The following is a 19,709-nucleotide window of genomic DNA, read 5'->3' on the forward strand; positions in this document are numbered from 1 at the left end:
TCCAAAGTGCACATCCGATTCAGCATTGCAGATGTTGGAAGAGTACCTGTGTCGGAACTGACCAAGTCGGAATTTTTAATAAGAAATTATTAGGCCCGATTAATAGCCTCGGGGAGCGTGCTGAAAAGAAGTTTCGTAGCACTTCAAGGATACCGGGTGGAGATATGTGTGCATGGTGCAGCGAGTATAATCATACATGCAACAAAAGTTCAGTACGTCCAGTTCACATGCAGCAGCGCAGAGGATTCGGGTTTTCGCTTGAAGAAGTCTTATTCAGTCCTGCCATGCCGAAAGCAAAGCAATTGATGGCCATGCAACCACAGCCTGATGAGGAGCAGACCGAAGGTTCGGGGCGACGTTTGAGAAGCAAAGCTTTGCCTATGCGGCTTGACGTTAGCAGTGCAGACGAAAACAGTGACTCTGCAGAAGAGGAAACGCCAACGCCGACTCCTGTGTCAGAAGGTAAGGTGATGCAAGCATTAATGGACCCTTTTATGGACTTCAAAGTTGACATAGATTGTCAGGCAGAGCGCAACGCCATATGGTTGCAGCAGGTAGGATTGTATGATTTTGCGATTCTGCCTTGGGAAGAATGTAGAAACAATGTGTATGCAAAGTCTCAGTTGGAAATACTTAGGAAGACTAAGGGGAGAGTGTCACCGCATGTGATACTCAGTGTGGAGTTGGTGTCTGAGGTGTTCAAGCTGCCTTTGCATCCTAATACACCTATTCCAAAGTGTTCAGAGGAAGCACTGAAAAAGGAGTTTGGTCCAAGAGAAGGAGGCAGGCAGTATTACATGTTAAAGAATGTGGCATATGCTAGGAGAGAGCAGCTTAAGTGGTACTTGGAGAGGCTATGCTTTATTGTGAAGTTTGACTATATGTCAAAAGAAAACTTTGCTCCATTGAGCTATGCAGAGCAGGGAGGAGAAGTGAGCTGGGCTCACTGGGTGTATGAAAAGTTGGCAGCAGAGATTCATTCCTCAGACAAGAGGAAGACACAGGCAAATAGTAGGTTATGTGGTTACTTGTCAGCATTGTTCTTTTTTGCACAGAGAGTACAGAGTGGTGAAGCAAGGTGGCCTGTGAAAGCAGAAAAACTGGTGCAGGAGGAGCAGCAGCCAGTTCAGATTGAGCAGCCCATCATGGTGCATTCTGAAAAGATAGGATTTGTGAAGTTTAATGCCAAGCATATGGAGGCTTATGAGGATTTGGTTAAAGCCAAATATACTCCAGGAGAGGCCTTTGAAGAAATCACAGCAAAAATGCAGTTTGCAGATTTTGGCACCATGGATGTTGATTCACCAATGCAGGTAAAAGCAAAGGAAACACCAATAAAGCTTGGTAAGGCTTTCACACTATCCAACAAGAGGAAGAAGTCTGAACCAGTCAGCAGAGTGTTTTCCAGATTAGACTTTAGTGCTGAGGAAGTCTCTGGAGTATCAGTAGATACTGGGAAATTGGACAGTGATAAAGTAGTTCAGATGCTGCAGCAGGTGCAGGAATTTGTGAGGCAGCAGAATAATATGCTGAAGGTTCAGAGTATGCAAGCTGAAAGGAATGCAGAAAAGTTGATGGAGTTTAAAGGACAGGTGTCACAGGTGAAAGAGTTTGAAGAGCAGATAGCTATGATGAAAGTAAAGTATGAGCAGGATATGGAGGAAACAGTGGGGAAACAGAAGATGGAGTTAGCAAAAGTGAAGAGATCATTGGGGGAGTTTAAGCAATGGACTGAGAAAGTGGAGGCAGCTGTTGCTTTGGAGTTGGAAGACATGGCAAAGAGGAATGCAGAGTTACAGGTCACTGTGGAGATGCAGAGGTTGAGATTGGAACCTTTGCAGGTACTAGAGCAACAGATGTTGGCACAGGAGGAAATTAGCTTGAGTGCAGTATTAATGAAAGAAGGAGAAGTGTCTATCCTCAAGCAGCAGTTAGCTTTGGTTGCACAGGAGATGTGGCAAAAGACCAAGGAGAGAATGAGATTTGTCATTAAGTATCCATATGAGGTGATAAAGGCAGGGTTAGTGCATGAGGTAGAAGCACAATTGTTGAAGGAAGTGGAGGAATTGCAAAAGGAGAGAGACTGTTTGAAGCAGCAAGTTCAGCAGATGGAAGAGAATCAGAGACAGCAGCTTGCAGAGGCAGAAAAGAAAGAGGAGAATTTTACTAATAGTTTTTTGATGCAGGATGTAGCTGAGGAGAAAGTTGCAGAAGAGCAGATTGATACTGTGATTGCAGATATAGCACAAGAGGTGAAAATGGGAAAAGATGATGCAGCAGAGTCAGATGCAGTAAAGGAAGCAGAGCTGGTGGATCATAAAGTGAATGCTGAGGACCAGAGTAAGGAAGAAGCTGTGCAGCAGAGGGTGGATTCCTGATCAAGGGATCTGTGGATCCGGGTCAGATTTCTACGAAATCTACCACCGGGACGTGCCATGTGTTGAGAGGCACATGTTAGAAACTGACTCTGAATAGCTAAGTCGGATTTTGACTTATCGGATATTTACTGAGCTGTATTTTGCCAAGTCGGATGTAACTGTCTTTCAGTTGCAGTCTGGTGAATGTCTTGTGACTGGGTAGTTAAGTCGGATTTATCTATATAAGTGGGGAATGTATCTGCGCACGATGTATCTGTTCTCTGATATGAATGTGATGATGATGGTGCAGTGCAACAACTATTCAGTGTATTGTCTCTGCTTACTCTGATATTCTTTGAGTAGTCATGTTTACTGTGTCTGAATTGTTGTTGATAAAGCATGGTGGAGTAGATTGTCATTCTTGTTGTGCATGATGTTCATGTGTTGACCTAACCCACAACACTTATGCACCACAAAGAATTCAATCAAGCAAAGTAATCTTAAAGCGCAAGATGTTCTACTAGTAGCTCATTACAACCATGTTTGGCAAAGAGCGACTGCAAGAGATAAACACTTCTTCTCTATCCTTTATCCTCCCTATGATTAACCATGAAGTATCTTTTGATGTAGTTATTTTTATCCTCGTATAGTATATTTTTCATCTACCAAACACTCATGTATTGAATCTTTTAATTAAAAAAAACAATATTCAAGTAAAGTTTATTATCCTCACTCTCACAATGGCAAGTGTAGCATTTCTAACTTTCATTGGTAAGGTGGGTGAAGATGTTGCAGGCTTCCTAGACAACTTGAAAATAATATGTGTCATTTCTGGAAGAGATGATGATGCTTCCCGCTTAGCACATCTTCCCATTTCTAATGAAGGTGGAGGCAAGGTCATGGTACAACGTCTTGGCACAAGCAACCAAGGAAAGATGGGACTTATTAAGAGCATTCTTTGTCAAGCATTTTGGAGAAGGCACAACATCATAAAAGCTATGGCAATTATTGACGGAGTTGAAACAAGGTAGCATGTGAGAGTATGCATCATATGAGTCAAACTTTGTAGATCTATGGGGGCGATGGGTTGCATCATTGAGAGGATGAAGAGGCACCTGATTTCCTAAAGAAGGATCGGTTGGTGGCTGGATTATGGCCAACATAGAGAAGGTGAACGGAAGGTTTCTTTCTACGTATGGGCTAGCAGTTGAAGTAGACCATCTTAAAGACAAGAAGTTGCACTTGCAAGCCAGAAATGCCGATGAAGATGAATTTAGTTGAACCCGACCACCTCTAGCACCACCAACAACAGCCGCCTAGAGAAGTCAACGAGAAGAATCATTCGAAGATTAGTAAGACTTGCTCAACCGAATTACCAACCAGCTTGAGAATCTCTCAATCCATTTGGTTCAACAAAGGCATGCACACAACCGCAATCAAGATCAAGAGAGAGGAAAACCAAGGTAAAACCAAGAGTACCATTGCTACAGTTGTAGAGAACACGACCATGGCATGTCTAGCTGTCCACACCCAAAGAGACAAAATTTCAATAGAGGAGCAAGACAAAGTCAAATTTCACCACCGCGAGGAAGACCACCCCCACCCAGACCACCACAACAAGCACCACTCGTGCAAATGCTACAACCACCTGTTCAACTGCATCCATCACCACCGCAACCTCTCATTCCACCCTTACCTCCACTACTAGCCGACAACAAGCAGTGAGTGTTATCAACCTTGAAGGTAAGGGAGGGGACAAAGTGAAGGAACACATAAAAGAAGTGGCAAAAGATAGGACCAAGGTTGAAGGGTAAAGGCCATGGCGGTAAAGCGTGCTAGGCATAGTGAACCTTCCAAAAAAAAAGAAAAACTAAAGGGGAATCTAGCAAAAAGCCATCTAAGTCACGATGTAAAATTAACATTGTAAATTTCTCTTTGAGTGAATGTTTTAAACCGCATGATTTGGCTCAAGATGTCTTTATGCAGGGCCCAAAGATCACCTGGCCTCAATTACTTCACCTTTCACCTAGGGTGAGGAGACAATGGACAAAGATGGTTAGCACGAGACGGCCAAAGCCAAATATAGCTGGGGCTATCTCTAGGAGGAATCTAGAGAATATACTACTGGTGATGGATGCTCACATTAGAGAACAACTTATCTCTATTATCTACATTGATGGTGTGCACAAATATACATCATGAATGAAAAAATGATGCAGCGTTTGGGTTTAGAGGTGAGTAGGTCAACACCATGCCAAACCAAAATGGCAAATAATGTAAACGTTTAATGTGTTGGCGTTATAAATGTAGTTAGAGTAAAGGTGTTCAACACCGAAGTGGATGTGGACATCTTTGTCATGCCACATAAAGGGGAGGGCTATCCTATCATTCTAGGGAGGCCTTGGCTTATGGCTATGAAGGCTAAGCAGAACTGGGACACCGGCATAATCCAAATGAAGGATGCCAAAGGGAAGCCAATACTTTATGACATGAAGATAGGACGACAACGTGACATGGATCTAGAAACCTTTGAGGATGAGTTTTCTAGCGACTCTTCAACCACTTTAGAACATGAGTCAAGAATGACTGAAGAAAGTGATAGTAGCATTGAGGTAATGGGGGTCATTGAAAGATGGAGCAACATGATGCATCATCATCAAACCAAGGGGAGCCACCAAGTATACAACCTCTAATAGAAGCTAATAAGGCACATCGATAGTAAGTTGTATGGGAAGGAGCGTGACGATTATATTTTGATGCTAAGTAATTTACCACGTTGTTCATTGAATGAATATGATAAAATCACTGGCATCACAGTAGTTCAACATCACATTAAACTCAAAGAGGAAAGTAAACCAGTAGTGCAAAAGCTCAGCCAGCTAGGAGTAATTCAATAAGAGGCCTTGCTCAAGGAGGTAAGAAATTACTAGAAGCAGGTTTCATCTATCCTATTGATCACTCATAGTGGTTTTCTCCAGTGGTAGTCACACCAAAGAGGAATGGTAAGTGGAAGGTTTGTGTTGATTGCAAGCCCCTTAATGCAACCACGAAGAGGGACCATTTTTCCCTCTCTTTCCAAGATAAAATTCTCAATGCGATAGCATGCCATGAGTGTTACACTGTATGTGATGGTTATTTAGGCTATTTTCAAATTAGCATCGTTGAAGAAGGTAAAAAAAAGACAACCTTCATCACACCATGGGGATGTTTTGCTTACAGAGTTATGCCTTTTGGTCTCACCAATGCTCCAACCACGTTTCAACGCTATGCGGCATTTTTTTTTGCAGCCATTCTTTCGCAAATCAAGTCGTGTTTTTATTGATGAATTTTGTATCTATAGCTCTTGCTTTATTCATTTGGAGAAAGTCTATGAAGGTCTAGCTAGGCTGCAGGCTTTGGGTGACCAACTCAATGTAGAAAAGTGCCACATTGGTGAAAGAAAATTCACTCTCCTTTGCCATGTAATCTCAGCCAAAGGTACTGAAGCTGACCCAAGCAAAGTTCAAGCTTTGGTGTATTTACCCTCACCGACGACGACCAAACAATTGGTCTCATTCCTTCAAAAGCTACAGTATTGAGCAAGTTCATTCACTTGCTCTCCTAAGTGATTCTTCCTTTACAGCAAGTTACCCATCAGGAGATCTTCATTTGGAGTGAAGAGAACGAGCAACAATTCACAGAGGTAAAACAAATCTTAGCCTCACCATTGCACCTCCAAAATGGGAAGAGCCATTTTATGTTAATCCTAGTGTGGGAAATGACACACTTGGGGTTGTATTAATGCAAAAGGATCCTCAAACTTCTTTTATGCGTCCTATCTACTCCTCTACTTGCATGATGATCCATCAGAGAATGGATACACATCATTGGAGCACATGGTGCTTGCACTAATGTTTGCTACCACCAAGTTTCGCTCTTATTTATTGTCTAGATCATTCGTAATCTTAACAATGGAAGAGGTGTTTCATTATATGATGCAACACATGGGTGTTTCTTCTAGGATTTCCAAGTGGCTGACAAGGTTGCAAGAGTTTGATTACACAATGTAAGTGGAGAGCTCCACAAGAGCTAGTCTAGGGGCAATTCTCATTCATTGTCATTATGAAAAGAAGCTAAAAATCACGTCAAATGGTAAAGAAGCAACATCTGTGTTGGAGATCCCCAAGTTAGAAAGGGCTCACTCTCTTTTCTTTGATAGAGCTTACAAAAGGACAATGGAAAAAGCTACAACCAGCATTGTCATCTTCAACAAGCAAGGGAAGAAGGTTTTCTCTATTGGACATCTCTTGGATTCTCACTCCAACAATCAGGCAGAATATGCAACTTTAACTCTAGGTCATATTTAATGAAGAAAAACAATAGAGAAAACCTGTAGTTTAGTCTTGAAAGGTTTACTCTACATAAGCGCAACAACTACTCAAACTCATGTGTGTTGCAATTTCATGTAGCCTCGCATGCAATTGCACAGCTACAATGGTTTACCTTGTGAAAATCCTAACTTTCTCTCACTTCTTCATTGAAGCGATTTCATGGAAGCTTAAGATCCTCCATAAAAAGGACACATTGTTATTTGAAGCAAGAAAATAAGGTAGAAGTTAGGCGGGCCTTTCCTTGTGCAACATAAAGAAACCCTCAGTGTTCTCTTTCAAACAGTGTAAATGTGCTCATATTCATCCAATAGTAAGCACAACCTGCTTACCATCCTGGCAGCATGGCAAATATGGAATTTTGGGCCATACTTTAACCCAAAATACACTTTTTTGGGCTTTTTTCCATTGTCCCCTTTAAATAAACCATTTAGTGCATAATATGCCTAAATAATCAAGAAAATTTTCAAAAAAATCCAACTACTATTTTTGGCTAGTCATCGTTCGCATCGAACTTTCAACGCAAGATGAGTATACCACCATGATACACTCAACACTCACATTTTAAATTCAGAATAGGCATCGTCTTAAGTTAGAAAACACCCAACGGTGCCGCATCCATGGCCACAACTCCCACACTACCACAACAACTGCTCACACATCACATTATATATGTTGTAGCACTTACTCCCATACATCCACACACGACATGTGAGGGTAAAAATTATCGTTTCACATTTTGTACAGCAACATAGCAACACCACCAACTTTATCCACAGATATCCGATGACAAAGAGTTGACATTAAGGTTTTTTTTCTGTTGGGGTTTTGGGGGGGGGTGCCATAATTGTCTTACATTTCTCTATGCGGCAAAATCAACTACTAAAAACATTTTGGTGAAATTTTAATATGCTAATGCACATCATTCCAATTCATCAGAACGTTTCTTTATCCAAAGACACAGAATCTCAACTTATTTTGGGATGGAATTTAAGGCCATTAAAATAATACAAACCAAATCAAACTCTCAACCAAGGTTATGACTTGAGGAACTGACAAGCCCACACAATTTGAAGCACAAAAATGACATGATTATCAAATAGAATTTGGCCCTCTTATCAAAAGCCTAATTTTTCACAACCCCCCCCCCCCCTCCCCCCCAACCCAAATACATAAAGCAACCCCTTGCTCCAAGTTATAATTAGAGATCCCCACATACTCCTTTGATTCCAAATCTTTGGCTTTAGAGTTAAGAAAGAGCATAAGACAATACAATTGATAACACGAGAATTGCATACCGACGTTATCTCCACTATTGTGGTTTGTGGGATGGTGGCTGTCTTGCTAACATTGATTTACTCATATTAATTCCTAAGTCTAGAGCTTGCAATTTTCGCATTAAGAAAAAACATCATAAAAATGATATGAGCCGTACACCATTCATTTGTGCTTGAGAAGCTTACCATTTGCTCTCACCAAGTGATATGTCCCGTTAGGAAAAACCTTATGTACCTTGTATGGATCCGTCCACTTTTTCTTGAACTTCTTCTGAAAAGCGAAATCCAAGTAGCTCTCATACTTCATCACCAGGTCTCCTTCCTCTATTTTCTTGTTTGACAGGTTCTCATTGAACTTGGCAACCCACTTCTCTTGCTGCTTCACATAATAGTCCATTGTTGGCTCTCTATCCATTCGTAAAGCTTCAAGACTAACAATCTGAACTTGTAAAACCTCCTGCTGAGAAGCATTGACACACCACATACCCTTCAAAGCACCTAGTTGTGCATGCACTGGCAGCACTACCTCCTTACCATAGACCAATTCGAATGGAGTAAAGTGGTAGCCACCTTGTAGGATGTTCTATATGCCCATAAGCACTTCTCTAGATTCGTCTCCCACATAAATAGCCCCTTGAAAACTTCAGTCGACCATATCTTGCCTATCCAAGCTCCGATTGACAATCAAGGAAGATTGGCATGCTTTGACCATTTGTCTACGCATGCCCCATCCGTAGACGATCTGCAAAGCCTTCCAAACTGAAACTGCCATAACTTTCACATCGTACTCCATTTGGGAGCCATTTGTACCACCTTGTAGACCACAATGAGAGCCACCTTTGGCACTCCCATTTCTGCACTTTTCACACTTCAAACTTCTTCCTTTGATAGGCATCCTGACATAGCATTCTGGCCTTGAAAATCTCATAAAGCATAAATAGCCGTTGCTCCTCGTCTACTCTTGATCTTCATAGCTACTCAACCACTTTGGCATGCCCTTGAGAATATACATACCCCTGCATTGCACTCTTCATAGCATCTTTTGAGATATGGCTGTATCTTAGATCCACCGCTTGGCTAGTCTAAACAAAAACTAAAATATTGGACAAATTTCACATTTACCAATGCCCATTTCTTTAGAAACTTATTTAGAATGGACAAGTTGTTGATGTGAGATTAACCCACTACTTGAAAACTTGTTCATATTGGCCAAATGGTAGATACAGGATGCATATATTTCTCTAACTTGCTTAAAATTGACAAAGTAGTGAATCTAAGTTGTACCCACTACCTACCGTCTAAAACTTGTTTAAATTGGTCAAGTGGTGAATCTTGATGAAGGATCCGTTTCAAAACTTATGTAGATTGGCCAAGTGCTGGATATGTGATGCAGCTACCACTTCAAAACTTGGCAAACTGGTGGATTTTGGATGCACCCACCTTTCAAAACTTAGTTACAATGGCCAATTGGTGGGTCTAAAGTCTATCCATCTTACATACCTTGTTTAAAATTGCAATGTGGTGGATTTAAGTGAAACCAACCATTGCACAACTTTTTAAGATAGCTAAGTGCTAGAGCTAAATGATTCTATCTTCTAAAACTTGTTTAAAATGTCCAAGTGGTGGATCCACGGTTCATAGTTCCTTCTTTTGGTTTCTTAGAAGGGCCAAGTTGTGGATATAAATCACACCCGCTATTCTATTATTTTCTTAGAATGACCAAGTGATAGATTTAAGATACACATTGCTAAAATTTCCAAGTGACGGATACAAGAAAAAACTTTGCCTTTCAAAACTTGTTTAAAATGGCCAAGTGGTGTATATAAGATGCATCGACCCTCCACATCTTGTTTAGATTGGCCATGTGATGGATCTAAGATCCATACATCCTCAAAAACATGTTTTAAATGGCCAAGTGACTGATATGGGATGCTCCAACCATTCTAAACCTTGTTAACATTGGCCAAGTGATATATTTAGGATTCATCCATCCTTCTTTAATTTGTTTAGAAGGGCTAAGTGTTGGATTTAGAATGCAACTCATCATTCCACAACTTCTTTATATACTCAAGTGGTTGATTTGGGATGCATGCATTATTCCACATTGTGTAAATTGGCTAGGTGATTAGTTTGGGATACACACATGTATCCATAACCTCTTTAGAATGGACAAGTGATGAATCTAAAATGCACGAGATATTGTAAACTTATTTCAAATGGCTAAGTGTAAAGGATTCTAGATGCACTAACTTAAAAATCTTGTTTAAAATGGCCATGTGGTGGATTTAGGATGCATCGCCTAGCATGTCTACAATGGACAAAACAATAATTTGAAATAAAAAAGTTTCAGAATTGTAAAATAAATTTGTGCATTACTTATGGTTTTATACTCTTCCAAATGATTGTTTTATTTAATGTTATATTATAGGTTCTAACTAGTTTCTTTCATTCACGGGGAATATGGCTCAAAAACAAAAAAATATGATAGTTCTTGTTACTATATATTGACTTTTCAAGTGATGATATGCAAAAATGGTGGTGGTTAGGTATACAATGCTATATATTTTTCAAACTAAACATGTTATATATTTTTGTATTGTAGATTCAAAAGTGCAGAGAGATATTGAAATACAATGTCTTTCACATTACCTATGGCATGATTATTTTCTTGATATGCGAGTTTTTCCCATTCCAAAGGATAAATTTTTTGAGATAAACGATATGGAGTTGACGTAAGAGCTTCAAGTATGTTAAGAGTTGGTTATAGGCTTATTGTGCATATATCTCTTCAAAAGAACGTGACTATTCTCCATGATGATAGTGACAAGTAATTTCATGACACTTGAAAGAAATTATGTATGGTGTCTTTGAGGACATTTAGGTATTTACTTTTAGATCATTCAAATGTCAATTGTGCTGATAACAAACTGTATATTGTTGGCGATGTAGAAGGTGAAAATATGAGAAGATAAATAGTGCTCATGGTATGCGTATGAGTCCAAATGTGTATATACTTTTGATTCCAATTTTCCACCATGGCATAAAGCCACCACAACACATATTAGCTTGGAGAAATGTGGCTAAGTTTTTCTTGAAACTTTATGTCACATAGAAAGTGGTAAAGAATTACTAACAAACCATGAATTTACACGACATTAATTGAATTTAAAAAAAACTCCCTTATCGATAACTTATTTGAAAATCATTATTGAGTACGCCTCATGATTGAAAATAAATAGTGATGGTCTTGAAATGTTATGTGTCATAAACTCTAATATCTAATATCTAACCAACCCAAATGATTTTCTCATATTAAAATGATCATTTAATGTGGGAGAATAAATGGGAACAAGGGTTAGAATATAGACATGTGCTTACAAATCTATCTCCACATGGGGCCATTGGTAAAGGGGTCCAAATGAGAATTGGTCTATCAAAGAGAAAGGTTAGCTAATGTAGCTTAAAGACCTTAGGGTTAGCTTCATTAAAGACCTCCAATGGTTAGGGTTAAAAGTCCTTTGACCTTAGGACTGTGCTTTATCTGGGAACCCGGCCCAAGCTTGAGGTGCTTGTCATGCTTGTTGACTAAGGTGATTGAGGTGCTTAATGACTAAGGTGCCAAGGTGCTCCATGACTAAGGTGCTTGAGGGGATAAGGTATTCAAAAGTCGATGCATATCCCTACACAAGGGGGGGCAAGCTCTCATTGTAGGGGCTAGAGAGAGAACACATACACCCTCACACAAGGCAAGCTTGGTACAAAGAAAGCAAATAGGACACTTGTCAAGCTCCTCTTCATGTTGCCCTCATGATGTGCCTAAAGCCTATTGGTTGGCCTCCCAAGGGGTCCAATGATAATCTAGTTAATTTAATTAATTATCTATGCATTTATCAAGTCCTCTCTCTCAAAGGGGAAAGGGGGACACTTGTCCCAAGGCTACCCTTGTTTCTTGATATGCACTAAGCCTATCATTGGCCAAGCTTGAGGAGGTCCAATCATATGTATGATAGTGCTAGAAGAGGGGGTCGACCAAAGCAAGGAGGGGGCTAGCTTGGGGGGTATACTCTCTCACAGACTCTCTCTCTCTCTCTCTCTCTCTCTCTCTCTCTCTCTCTCTCTCTCTCTCTCTCTCTCTCTCTCTCTCTCTCTCTTTGGGTTGACATGGTACCGCGAGGAAATCTTTGGAGACGTATGCAAAGCCTTCAAGTGCCGAGAGAATTTATGCATGCAGTCTTTCGCATCTACCAAAAAGTGATATGTCGATTACGTATGGGAGATGGAATTTCAGAATTTTTTGCAAGCACTATTGGTGTCAAACAAGGATGCCCACTTTCCCCAACCCTCTTTGGGCTACTCATTGATGAATTGGAATACATGGTTCTTGATTTTATACAGCAAGAAGGCATAGAAGAGGTTAAGATTGGAAATGCGGTGATCATGCTTTTGCTTTATGCCGATGATGTAGTGCTCTTGGCACATACCTTAGAAGATGCACAAAAGCTTATGAGTGTCTTGGAACGCTTTTGCCTACATAGCGGGCTCATCGTGAATGGATCCAAAACCAAGGTTATGCTTGTAAAGACCCTCAATGACGAAAATCCATGCATTGTATACAACAATGAGAAACTTGAAGTGGTAGATCACTTCAAGTACCTTGGCCTTGAGGTTCCATCCAATCATAACTGGAAGGATTGTGCAATGCGTCGCTTGGAAGCCGGAAATAGGGCTTATTATGCATTTGAGAACATGTGCAATGCAGGAGAGATCAAGTGTTGGGCTCTCAAAAAGTACCTCTTTGACACATTGGTGACACCGGTGCTTCTTTATGGAGTGGAGGTGTGGGGTGGAAGCATCGGGAAGTCTACTTGGAAAGAGTTTGAGAATGTCCAAAAGCGTTTTCTCACCAACTTTCTCCAAGTCAAGACACAAACACCCTACATGCTCTTACTTCTTGAGTCCGGATCGCTTCCCATTGAGGTCTTGGGCATGGAAAGGGTTGTGGAGTACATGCGTAAGACACAACGTAGCCCTTTGCATCGACTTCCTAGAATCGCATATGAAGCAAGTCAAAAGGTTCAAAAGACATGCAAGAGCAAAATACTAAGTTCGGGGTGGATGCTTGATATCAAGAAATGGTTTGGAAGATGGGATGCATGTCACTTGGTCAAGGATGCGTCGATCGACTCCCAAGTTAATGAGGCCTTCTTACAACGCCAATGTATCATGGCTTGGGAGAAATCTGGAGGTTCTCGCTTCAGCCATTACACCACACACGTTGCCCCAAACTACAAATCTCTCTTCTTCTCAGAACGAGGTAACCGAACCCATTCCTACATCCTTGAGCCCATCCCGTTGAGTGCGATCCGCACCATTGCCTCCATTCGTCTTAGCTCCCATTCTCTACGCTGCGAGACAGGACGTTGGGGCACTGGCAAGGAGTGTCATCGACTTTGCACCTTATGCCCTCGTCAAGTGCGAGAGAGTGAGTACCACACACTACTTGAGTGCTCAGCTTTTGACCACATTAGGTCCTCTTTTCCCCATATATTCAGCCATGAGCTCTCCCTACATACCTTCCTCTCCCAACCACGATGTGGACTCTCTATTGCGACGCTCATTTCAGCCATTTTTGAACATCGAGAGTCACTTATGAACTCCACTCACACCACGTGACATGTTCATTTGGTCCCATAGGTCATATTTGACCTCCCAGGACGATAATAGAACTATCTATCTATCTATCTCTCTCTCTCTCTCTCTCTCTCTCTCTCTCTCTCTCTCTCTCTCTCTCTCTCTCTCTCTCTCTCTCTCTCTCTCTCTCTCTCTCTCTCTCTCTCATTGTGTGGGTTGCAAGTGCAAGAGCTCCATCTCCTTCTCCAAGCTAGTAGAGAAGTTGAGAGCCTATACCAACACACTTGGCTGAGAAATGCAAATCCAATCAAGAGACATGCTTCAATGCTTAAGCTTTCTATCTTCTCCATCTTCATTACTATGCTATTATGTATGCTAGCAAGAAGAGTGATGATAAGCCAGGAACTATTTTTTTTCCCTATGAATGTTTCTTCTTCCTCTTCCCTACCCTCATTTCCCGCTAGTTCTCCCCACCTTGGAAGGTGTTTGAGGCCTTGGGACTGAGGTTGGGGATGGTTAATGCTTCTTACAAAGTCTATGCTATGCTCATGATGCATGAAAATTTCCATCTCATTTCATCACCTAGGTCATGAGGAACACAAAGATTGTATTGTACGAAGTCTTTCTTTATGGGAGAATCTATAATACAAAAGCCTATTGGAGCGGGGACCGGCTCCACATAAATCCGGTCCTCAATTGTTGTCAAGTTCTAAAAACTCTCTCTCTTGCAAAATTATTGTTCATGCCAAGTTAATTAAGTATTATGGTTAAGTTGCTACCGATAAATAAGTTCACCCTCTATGTTCTCAAAGTAGTCTCACAAAAATGCTCTCTTTAATTCTCCTAATTCCTCTATTCTCACATCTACTTCACCTACAGAGAAAAGACCATGTATATAGATGCTAGTGAGTCTGGTCGTACATTACCACTTGTAAATCCACTTGATTTTGATAAATCGATGAAAAGCTCAATTTTTGCGTACATGATTTTTGTCAAAGAGTCCCTAAAAGGTCCTAATGTCTCATCAAATGTAAATGATAGAAATCAAGAAGAGTTAGACTTGTCTAATTTTCTAAAAGGATTCCAAGATGTGTTCATCGATGATATCCCTATGGACTTACCTCCAAAACAAGGGGATGATGACCATAGAATTGAGCTCCTACTAGGAAGCTCACCACCTAACAAGCCTCCTTATCGAGTTTCTCAAGCTCAACAAGAGGAGATCATAAGACAAGAACAAGAATTGGTAGACAAAGGGATGGTGAGGCTTAACTCCTCTCCTTTTTGTTCTCCAGTCCTTTTAGTGCAAAAGAAAGATGGTACATACGGCATGTGTGTAGACTATCGAGCACTAAGCCATATCACTATCAAAAATAGATTTCTCGTACCTCGGGTAGAATATTTGCTTGATAAGCTACAAGGCTCTACCTACTTCAGTAGGATTGACCTTAGAAGTGGCTGTCGTCAAATAAGGATAGTGAATGAAGATATTCTAAAGACCGTGTTCCGTACAACGTTTAGTCTTTATGAATATCTAGTCATGCTTTTTGGCTTGACTAATGCACCAACCACGTTCAATTGTTTAATATAAAAAATATTTAGACCCTACCACAAATTCAATGGAGTGTTCTTTGATGATATCATCATCTACTCCAAGTCTTTGGAGGAACACAAGAAACATCTCCATGTGATTTTTTAAGCATTGAGGGAGAACAAGCTTTTTATCAATCAAAAGAAAAGTGAATTTTTCCTCCAATAGATTCAATACTTAGGTCATATTATCTCTCAAGATGGTATATGTATGGACCCATCAAAGTTAGAGGTAATAAAAGCATGGCCTAATCCAAGGAATCTACATGAGCTAAGAGGCTTTATTGGGATGTGTGCATGCTATAGACGCTTCATAGAAAAATTATTTCAAATAGTAGGACCATTACATGAATTAACAAAGAAGAACGTTAAGTACTCATGGACTGCTAAGGAGCAAAATGCTTTTGACAAGCTCAAAGAGAATCTTACCTCCCAACCAGTCCTTATGCTTCCGGATCTCTCAGCCATGTGAGGTCCAATGTGATGCTTGTGGTGATTGCCTTGGAGTAGTCTTGCTTCAAGAAGGGCATGCCATAGTATATGAGAGTCGAAGGTTCAATACCGATGAACAAGTCTTGGGCATATACGAAAAAGAGCTTTTAGTTGTTCTACATGTCCTAGACACATGGAAGCACTATCTATTGGGGACTCCATTTATTTTACGAATAGACCACCAAAGTCTCAAGTACTTCATGACGCAAACCAAGCTTTTTGACAAACAAATGAGGCGCAAATTTTCTTTCGCAATTTTATTTTCATATTGTTCACATTGCTAGGAAGCACAATCAAGTGGCCGATGCACTTTCACGATGACCAAAAGTTAATGTGGTGTCGATATCAAGTCACAATGATCTATCTTCTATGATAGATGGGTACACTATTGGCCCTAATGTTAAAGACATAATGTCAGCCCTTGCTTTGGGAAAGAAAGAGGAACCATTCACCTTGCAGGATGGTTATCTTCCCCATGGCAATAGGCTATGTGTTACCCACTCGCTTCGTGAGAAAGTTATGTATGAATCCCATGCTCCTTCCTATGCAGGGCATAGAGGCATTCAACCTACTCTTCAGAAGTAGAGACGTACTTCGATTGGCCTACCATGAAAGTAGACATACAAGAGTATGTTTCAAAATGTGTGGTATGCCAAAAGACCAAGTATGATAGAGGGAAGTAACCTGGATTACTCCAGTCATTGCCAATTCCTAATTCACCATGGGAGAGTATATCCATGGATTTTACTTTGGATTACCCAAGTCTATCCATGGGAATACGAGAATATGGACAATAGTCGACAGGTTTAGCAAGCAAGCACAGTTTATTCCTGTCAAAAAGACTATGAAGACACTGTTAGGAAATAAGACGTAGCTAAATAGATTTTTGAGTAGATTACTTAATGGAGAGAGATAGATTTCACACACAAGAGATTATAGAGTAGAGAGAGAGAGAGAGAGTACACACGATATACGTGGTTCACCCAATGTGGGCTACGTCCACGGGAAAGCAGCCACTCAATGGCTTTAGCACTTCAAAAGAAGAAGTAGTTTACAAAGGGATTAAACCCTTGATAGAGCTCCCGCCTTGCTTCACTCTCACCACCTCACACTCACCTTGTTGCATCAACTTCACACTATGAAATGTGTGTAGAAATGGCCTCCTTTTATAGGCCAAAAGGGTTGCCCTCTCTTATGAGAGGCAACCATGTGTAGCCGCCCTTGTGCGAATAAGTCCAAATCGGACCCTCCAATCCGCCCATGTGTGGCCGCCTTTGAGAAGACAAGTCCGCTTTTGAATTCGGCCACCGGCCATTGACTTCCGACCACCGGCCATCGGCCATTGACTACCGGCCACCGGCCAACCGACCGGTTGTTTTCCGACCACTTTCCGGCCGCCGACCGGCCATAATATTCCGGCAAAAAAGAATATTCCGGCGAAAAAAAAGTCTCGGGGGCCTCCGCCCCTGAGGCCTCTAAAGTTGCCCCTGATTCTTGTCCGTGAAAATTTTCCTTCACGCACGATGGCTTCTCCTCATAATGGGGGCCTTACAAATGTGCGCTTTTACCACAGAAAATTACAAGGGTAAATCAGGCTCCATACTTAACAGACACACCAAATGGTAACTCTCTTCATATCTCATATTTTCAAACATCATGGATCGCCAACATCCATCGTGTTAGATAGATATCCTAGAATGACCAGTAGTTTTTGGAAAGGTCTCTTTGAAAATCTAGGTACAAGATTGAATTTCCCTTTGGCTAATTACCCACAAATGGATAGCCAAAGTGAGATAGCCAATCTTACGATTCTCGATATACTAAAGACTTATGTTACAAAAGTAGATCAACGCTCACAATCAGTGATTTCACTGACATGATCTTGATCCTGTGATTACGTTAATACCTCTAGTAATTACACAAGAAAAAGACGTGATCACGTTAATCGTTAACGTGACTTTGCTGATGACGTGCAAAAACCCATAGAGTCGGTTAGCCCATCAGGTAAAAGCATATTCCCTCAGGGCCCGCCGATGTCATACATTTTTTGGATGACCATAAATTCATTAGGTCGTGCCAAAAAGCTTGCTAACTAGCCTCATGTATATATGTGTACATAATGCTTCGAGTCTTGGAAGTGACTTTGTAAACATTCATGTACAAAGGTTTGGTTTTGACGGGCTTGGGTGTTGATGTTTTGGGTTATTCAAGTCCCCAAAACATGGTTTTCTATGAGTATTTTGAGCCGTGCTTTATAGCTTGTGAATCGGACTTGTACATTATGAGTTATGTGCGTCCGAAGTGGGTGGTCTCGACTTAGAAAGTGGTTGCAGATGCATGCGACAAAGGCAACTGGTCCACCTTGATGATCTAAAATTAGAAATACTGAGAAGTTAAATTTTTGGAGATAGCCAAAGTAATGGGCTCCGAGCCGTGCTTTATGGAGTCGCATTTGATGGGATGGAGCAGTGCACTATGCTCCTGAGAAGGGGTCAAGCTGGATTTTTTTTGCGGAGAGAGAAGGGACTTGGGGAAGAGTGGGAGGAATTTGCCATGTGGCAATGGGATTATCCCACATGAAAAGAGGAAAGGGGAGTATGGGGTGCCCATTAAGGGTGTATCAAAGGTGAGAGGAGTTCTCTCAAGGCTTGGCTATGGGGGCTCGTGGGCTTCATGGGGAGGAAGATGGAAAATTTTGGGTTCCCTCTCCCTACCCTAGTGCCTGGCTTTTTTTTGGGTCCCCAGAACACTTGCCACACCCCCCTCCCTTGGGTCAAAGGTCAATGACACCTCATTTCCTACCCAAAAAAGGCCAAAAATGGACCAATTGAAAGAGGCCTACAAGGAGAGCCTTGTCGACGGCTGAGAAGAGAGAGAAAATATTTGGGGATTAAAGATAAGAAAGGCACTCATTGTAATAGCTGCAATTCTCTGCAACACCTGCAAACTTTCTAGAGAGCTCCTTTTTTAGCAAGGGAGATTACACCCCCCAACTTCGAGTGACCATAACTCTCTCATCTTTTATCTATTTTTAGTCTATGGATACTCTATGGACATCTACTCAAGACGAGCTACGTCATGATTTCCTTGGTTTCTCCTAATTCTAAGTGTGTTTCATGCTAGAAGGGTTCTTCATAAATCTTTACAGGTGCTTATCACAAGTGGTTTCAGCGGTGCAATAGTTCTTCCTTCCGATGGGTGTGACTCGTACAAGGCTATAGAGGTACTCGTTTTCCTTGTTGTTTGCACGCTAACACCGGGATTTTTTATTTTCCCGGTAGGCCCGTCGGGAAAAAGACATAGCTCGACGGGTCCCGTCGAAAAAATAAAAAATCTCGGCCGACGTAATTATATAAAGTAAACCTCGTGCTTACCGTGGTGCTTTGACTAGGCAAATCCTTGGGGAGTGTATCAGGGTGTGGGTACAGTCATCTCCTTGTGAATTGACCTAAGGTTACAGAGTCACAGGTCTTTTCTTTGGGTCGAACGTGATTCTTAATGTGGTAACCACTTTTAAAAATATTTAAATCCTTCACTGAACATAAAGGTACGAAACCAAAACAATTGAGAATTTGTAGAGTCATGCTCATTGTGACGAAGCCATTGGTCCATATGAGGGCTGCAATTGGTTTTAGAAGACGAGCATATGTAAATGTTGCCTCGATACTCAAGAGTCGAATGCCCTGCACTGGTGTACTGGACATATAAAGATCCTTGAAGTTTTACATTTTTCACCATCATTGATTTGAGTTGATATACAATGTCACTACACAATATAAGAGCTATAATCCTTAATTGGGTGGAAATAGCTTTTATATATTGAATTGGATGCATAAGGGGGCTACAATCCTTGACTCGGTACAAGTAATCCTCAATTGTGTGATTGTATTGAAGATTTCTTTGTGTTATCTCATGCATTGGTTTATATAGAGAGTGCATTATGTATTTTGAAAGATTGTTAGTGCATGACATAACCACTCATAGATATTATTGCT

General features: G+C 41.0%; 1 protein-coding gene across 1 annotated transcript; it reads left to right on the forward strand.

The window, feature by feature from the left end:
* Positions 1 to 1,289: 1,289 nt before the first annotated feature.
* On the forward strand, positions 1,290 to 2,378 carry LOC147428313 (uncharacterized). Its single transcript, XM_086496828.1, has one exon. The coding sequence runs from the start codon at positions 1,290 to 1,292 to the stop codon at positions 2,376 to 2,378; it is 1,089 nt and encodes a 362-aa protein (XP_086352954.1).
* The last annotated feature ends 17,331 nt before the right edge of the window (positions 2,379 to 19,709 follow it).

The sequence above is a fragment of the Adiantum capillus-veneris genome, chromosome 23 (assembly GCF_014529385.1).
Source record: "Adiantum capillus-veneris isolate H3 chromosome 23, ASM1452938v2, whole genome shotgun sequence".
NCBI classification, from domain to species: Eukaryota; Viridiplantae; Streptophyta; class Polypodiopsida; order Polypodiales; family Pteridaceae; genus Adiantum; species Adiantum capillus-veneris.